Source organism: Artemia franciscana, chromosome 8 (genome assembly GCF_032884065.1).
Source record: "Artemia franciscana chromosome 8, ASM3288406v1, whole genome shotgun sequence".
In the NCBI taxonomy this organism is placed as follows: Eukaryota; Metazoa; Arthropoda; class Branchiopoda; order Anostraca; family Artemiidae; genus Artemia; species Artemia franciscana.
The window spans coordinates 53059369-53065931 of record NC_088870.1 but is presented as its reverse complement, the minus strand read 5'-3'; the positions used below and the strand labels follow the sequence as shown (position 1 = coordinate 53065931).

Genomic DNA, 6563 nt, shown 5'->3' with positions numbered 1-6563 from the left:
ATATATATATAGAGAGAGAGAGAGAGAGAGAGAGAGAGAACTAGAGGAAGAGGAAGAGAAAGGAATGGCCGATCTAGTTTATAACAGGGTAACCACCTAAAAATTTAGAATACCCCAAGATCCTCCAGCAAAATTCCGATATCTGAAAGAAATTTCCTAGATATAAAATAATAATAATATCACCGGGCTTATATTCAAAGAAACAATTTAAACTACCAGACAATATGTTTTTGCGTTTTTTCAAATGTGTCTCAAGATGTTATTAATAAATATTCGCACTTTCATGTACTTGAGGTCAGCAGTTTGACACAATCCACTGTGTCTTTATACGCCTCATACCTGTATTTACAGGTTAGTCCACTAGGAGAAAAATCCAGAAAAGAAAAGAAACAGAAAATAAAAATTTAGACGAAGAAGAAGAAGTTTTTACAGAAAAAGAAGAAGAAGAAGTTTTTACAGCAATAAATAATATAAAAAACAAAGAAATCTTAAAATAACTGCGATTCTCCACTTTAAAAAGGTACAAGGCTTTTAACACACCTTTTGATTTTAGGAAAGAAACAGATCTTTTGATCAATTATTCGTGTAATAAACACAGCGAGAGTCATTTTTTTTCAAGGCAATCAAAAGATAAGGACAAAACAAAAGTAAAATGAAAACCTGAAATTAATACAATACCCACAATTTTTGCGCAATGAGGTAAATTGACATCTTTAAATCATTTTCATTTTTGAGCAAATATGCTTTAAAAACTGGATTTATACAATTTAATCAAAACTCATGCATACAAATATATATACATATATGTGGAGACAGGGTGGAGCAAGGGGACTAGAAGGGCCAAATTTCCACAGTCCTGATAAGTAACTACATAGAAACTACAAACTGCAATTGCCAATGTCAATGCTGCATGCTGCAATGCTGCGTGCTGCAAAATGTCAATTTCTCATAATGTCAAATTGCAAAATGTCAAAATGTCAATGCTGCATGCTGTAAAATGTCATTACAATGAAAAATTGACAGAACTTGATAGAAAAGTAATAGCTATTCAATTTTTTTTTTTTAATACATTTTATATATAAAGAATATTGCTGTAGCGTAGTAATGGAAAAATAGAAACATTAAGCCGACGAAACGTAAAAAGTTTGATATTAAATCAGAACAGTGGCGTCAATTGGAGGAGGGGGGAGAATTTGCCCCCAGTGATCGAGCATAGAGAACAAGATTAAATATGTTTATCATATTTTTCTACCGTTGGGCTTACTGAGTTGTGCAAGGCCTTGTTACCCAATTTACCATGGACGCACACGTGAATAGTATTTAGAGGGAGTAAAGTGAGTATACAGAAGCTTTCTAAGGAGGGAAATATCGGAATAAGAAAAGTTGTTCTAAGAAGGGAAAGATTGGAATAAAAAAAGTTATTCTAAGGAGGGAAAGATCGGAATAACAAAAGTTATTCTAAGGAGGGATAGATCGGAATAACAGAAGTTATTCTAAGAAGGGAAAGATCGGAATAACAAAAGTAATTCTAAGGAGGGAAAGATCGGAATAACAAAAGTTATTCTAAGGAGGAAAGATCGGAATAACAAAATTTATTCTTAGGAGGGAAAGATCGGAATAACAAAATTTATTCTAAGAAGGGAAAGATCGGAATAACAAAAGCTATTCTAAGGAGGGAAAGATCGGAATAACAAAAGCTATTCTAAGAAGTGAAAGATCGGAATAACAAAGGTTATTCTAAGGAGGGAGAAATCGGAATAGCAAAATTTATTCTAAGTAGGGAAAGCTCGGAATAACAAAAATTATTCTAAGGAGGGAGAGATCGGAATAAAAAAGGTTATTCTAAAGAGGGAAAGATTGGAAAATCACATTTCGAATGCATGGAAGCTATCAATTTTTTTCGAGTACTGCAAAAATTCACACTAAAACACAATTTTTACTTTCTATAGAGAGCCAGGGGAGCCCATGATACCCCCCCCCCCCTTTCAGACAATGTTCAATAGGTGTTTTAGACTGCATATTAGACTAAGCTCAAAGAGCAAAGTAATACTTTAAAAACAACACTGTTAAATGAGTAAACTTACTGAAAACTTGCACTACAGAAATCAGGTGGCTTAATAAAACCTCTGTATTTAAGTAATGAAGTCGGGAATGCAAAAAAAAACTAAATAAAATAAGCAGTTTTAAATTCTATAATTAACTTGAGAAACAATATTAGGGACAAGAGGTCTCAAACCAGTGTTGTCTATTGGAAGGAGGGGCCATTGGCCGCGAAATATCCCCCCCCCCCAAAAAAAAAGAAATTGAAAAATACCCCTTTCCGGTATTAACTTTGAAAAATGGCGTTTTTAGGGCACTTTAATTGAAAAAATCATGTAGCAATAAAATTGCCCCTTCCCCTTCCTAGATTTTGAAAAATATGTTTTTGTCCAGCCCCCTAATTTCTGTGAACTGACACCACTGTCTTAAATTGAAGTTGTAAACTTCATACGAAAGGTCCGGCCATAAAAGGCAACTTATGTAAGCAGCTAAAACATTCATTAGCTTGCGCATCCCGTAAGGCAATAGATAATCGAAAATGATGCACTAAAAACAAGGGTGTAATTAAAAAACAACGAATAACAAGTAAAAAATCTCTTATTTTAACAGCTATGAAAAGTATAGTTACAATTTACATAGATTACAATGCAGAAAGCTCTCCTAATCTGTCATCCATTTATCTATATTATCTGTTCATAATCATATATTCATAATTATCTATTATTTTTTATTATAATTATGTATTATAGTTTAATCCATCTTAGTTTCAATAAAGTCACTAAAAAACAAACAAATATGAAGCTCATAGATCTACTTTTCGAATGGTTAAAATTTACAAAGACAAAAAACTATTCGTGTATGTAATTAATGAGCATCTTTAAGAGCATTAATTAAGAGCATCTTTATCGCAATCTTTTATTTTAACCTTAATCTATCTTAATCTTTAAGAGTATTAATTTAAGAGCATCTTTATCTAGTTTCAACCCTAGTTTGTGTGGCCAGTAGGCCTACTGGATAATACATGTATATACATGTGAAAAATTGTTAGAATATTATAAAAGTAAATTTAAGTAATTAATCTTAATCTAGTTTCAGCTACTGACTGTGTGGCCAATAGAACTTGAACAACTCGCAAGTTAAAGGATAAAATACAACTAATAAAACAATTAAATTTACTAAGTTACTAGTGTTTTAAAACACTTACTAAATTTACATTAATTAAACTAATACTGGCAGCAACTTCAATATCTTCTGATTGCATTCGAATTGAAAATAATCAAATCAATTGAAACTCTTTTCTCAACCGTTCAAGGCTATAACTTCACAGATTGTTAAAAAAAAAATATTCAAAAGACTCATGTTTCTTCCTTTAATAGGTAAGCCATTCCTTTAAAGAAAATAGAGCTTGATTAGATCAGATCCTAATTTAGGGTATATAGTCCCTCTGAAACAAGTGAATTTATGATGATCACGCAGCCGTAACTTGCACTAGGAGGACAAGCATTGAATTCATTAGTCACAGACCTATCAATTCACTTAGCCAGAATTGTGATATGCCTAACACTTTTTCTTGGAAAAGGATTTAAACGTGCTTGAAAAATAACAACATTATCATTCTTAAAAGATTTTTCATCAGTATTTAATGTATTTTGAATATAAAAAACTATGTCAAAAATATAATTCAGTAGATGGATAGTTATATCTCAGCTATGGAATAATAGCGAAACTACAGTTTTTCGCTGATATTATTAAGACCATAGGAGAGCAGAAAAATTGAACGGGGGACCAAGGCTGTATTCATGGTGAGGGTTAGGGAGTTTGGACCCCCTCTCCTGAAATATTTAACTGACTCGTACAAATATAGTAAAAATGCAAAGATACCTTTTCATCCGTTTTTTTTAACTTTTTTTTATACTTTTTGGATACAATTATTTAAACTTTTTGTACTCCTCTTGGATACAATATCCCAGATACGGTCCTACAGGAAACACAAACTCTAAAGAATTTAAAGCTTGACAAAGTTAGCCCGTGTTTAAAGAGTGCAACCTCTAACACAGACTTCAGTTTACATACAAATGACATAAATGCACAAATATAGATTCAAAGAAGGGGAGTCAAAGGATTCAGACGACGGAGGGACGGAGGTTAAAAATACCAAAGAGTGTGTTTTACATCATATTTGTTATTTCTAGAGAGAGATCCTTCAGACCAACATCATCATAGGTTGGAGTAACTAAGTCTCTAGCCTATGTTTAAAGATTTCAGAACGAATAAATTCTCTATGATGCAAACAAAAATAGAAGGGGAGGGAGAGGGATTGATTTTCAGGATTTAACAGAAAAGATTGAGAAAAAAAACAAAATTTAATCTTCTTTCACGATGAAAAACTCCATTTTTTTACAGATAAGAAATTTGCATAAAAAGTTTTCGATTAAGGAAAAAAAAATCCAATCATCATTTCTTTTAGCAAAATCACAATTTCACAGGTCGCGCTGCAGTGTGATGACAACGTAATGCACTTACAGTGTCTGTATTTTCAAATATTTAAACTATTTAAAATGAGAGCGAGAATCGGAATTCCTTAAGTATCTTCTTGATCACTCCCTTCCAAACTTCCATCTAATGCCGTATCACCATTACAAATAAATACACCATTTTCAAAATGAGGATCACTATTGTTTCCATTCCCAGTACTTGCCCTACTTTCTACCCTTGAATCAGATATTCTACCCTTCATTTCGGCAGATACATCCATGGATAAAAGTGATGCTTCCAGTTCTTCTACAGTAATAAGCCTGGGCGATGAGGATGTATTCAGTCTAGACGGAGAGGCTGTATTTTGAGGAGAAAAACCCGGTGGAAACCCGGTTCTTGTGGGTTCACTCGACGCTTGCTGCAGTGGCATACGACTTGCTACATGTGGATATAACCCTCGCTGCATCTGAGCCTGCATAGCCTGGAGTTGCAAAAGCTTCTGCATATGAAACTGAGCTTGTCTATTGATGGACTCAAAATTCAAATGATTCATCCCATGCTGCGCGGTCACTGGCTGACCCAGAAGGGAACGACTTCGACTTAACAATGGATTAAATGGAACAGACGTAGCTGGTGGCAGACGAGAAGGCATTTGTAAACGGTGTGGCATTGCAATGAGTGGAGCTCCTTCCACTGGGAGTCTGACAGGTGCCACTCCGTAGATTGGCTGAATCAAATATACCGGACGCAAGTGATGCAAAACATTGTCCCTAGAATCAAGCAACTGTTAAATCTAAGGTAATTTTGCATGATCAAAATGTAGAAAAGATGGAAGAGGCGAGATTCGTTCCTATTATATCGATCTTGAACATCTAAATAAACTTTAACTTAAAAAAAAGCAAAAATCAGAATTTTCCAGGCTAGAAAATCTGCTGGCAAAGGAAAACGTTTGCTATGATTCCGGATCATAATACAGATATTATACTTCAGATTTTGCAACATTTAAGTATATTTTTGAAGAAGAGAGTAGAGACAAGAAAAAAAGAGCTTTAACTCGTAAACCCTCACTAGCCCACACCGTCAAAAATTGAAATACACCAGTGTCTTAAAATTTCACTTAAATCCCGCAACGCATAATTGACAAAAAAAAAGAAGTCAAATAAACTTTCTTTTATTTGGTTTCATGATCTATCCCACCCGCTTACAACAAAATCACAACGTAATAAATATATAAAAACAGAATAAAGGAAATATGGAACAGAAAAATAATGAAAAACACCAAAAGCCATTGCTTTAATAGGTTGTAAAACAAACCTGAAAGCGCAAAAACATAAAATAAATATAATGATGTATCATTCCAGTGCTTTTGGTTCAATGAAGACAAATCAAGAGCGCGTTTGCCCCCCCCCCGCCCAGATTTACAAAATACGCTGTTTTGGCATTTTCATTGAAAAATTTCTTCTTTTTTTTTTTGGTATTTTCACAGAAAACAAGCAAAACAAATTCAATTTAACGCTTAGATTTTGAAAAAAAAATTTCACCTCCCCTCAAGCATTTTCATTAATTGGTGCCAATGAACAATTCGTTTTACAATCAAATTGGCCTTATATGAACTTGCGAAAACCGTTAACATTCGTCAAAATCCATGTATAAAACCAGATATATTAACCAGAGGCAAGAGGGCCGATACATATGACGGAACAAGGATACTTGGGGACCGAATTCCTACGGCCCTTAGTAAGTAACAATGTAACAACAAAACATGAGAATTTAGCAGAAAACTGATAATAATTCAGGCTTTGTAAAGTATAATTAAAAGTAAAACCAAGAAGTAAAACACGTGCTTGAGGGAGTAGAAATACACAAATGAGTAAATATGTGTAAAAAAAAACAAAAAAAAACTAACAATCAGTTTACAACACAATTCCCAATCGAGATCATACACCTCATAACAACCCATTTCACTGAATGTTCCATTCTCTTCATGCCCTGAGAGCGTATATATATATATATATATATATATATATATATATATATATATATATATA

The 6563-nt window shown here is 33.4% G+C and overlaps 1 protein-coding gene across 1 annotated transcript in view; it reads right to left on the bottom strand.

Moving 5' to 3' along the window:
- Positions 1-1065: 1065 nt before the first annotated feature.
- Positions 1066-6563, bottom strand: part of LOC136030562 (probable helicase with zinc finger domain) — a 98569-nt gene continuing 93071 nt past the window's right edge. The window contains exon 12 of the mRNA XM_065709623.1: positions 1066-5285. Within this exon, the coding sequence (XP_065565695.1) occupies positions 4622-5285 (664 nt within the window). The 3' untranslated portion in view covers positions 1066-4621. The remainder of the gene's footprint in view (positions 5286-6563) is intronic.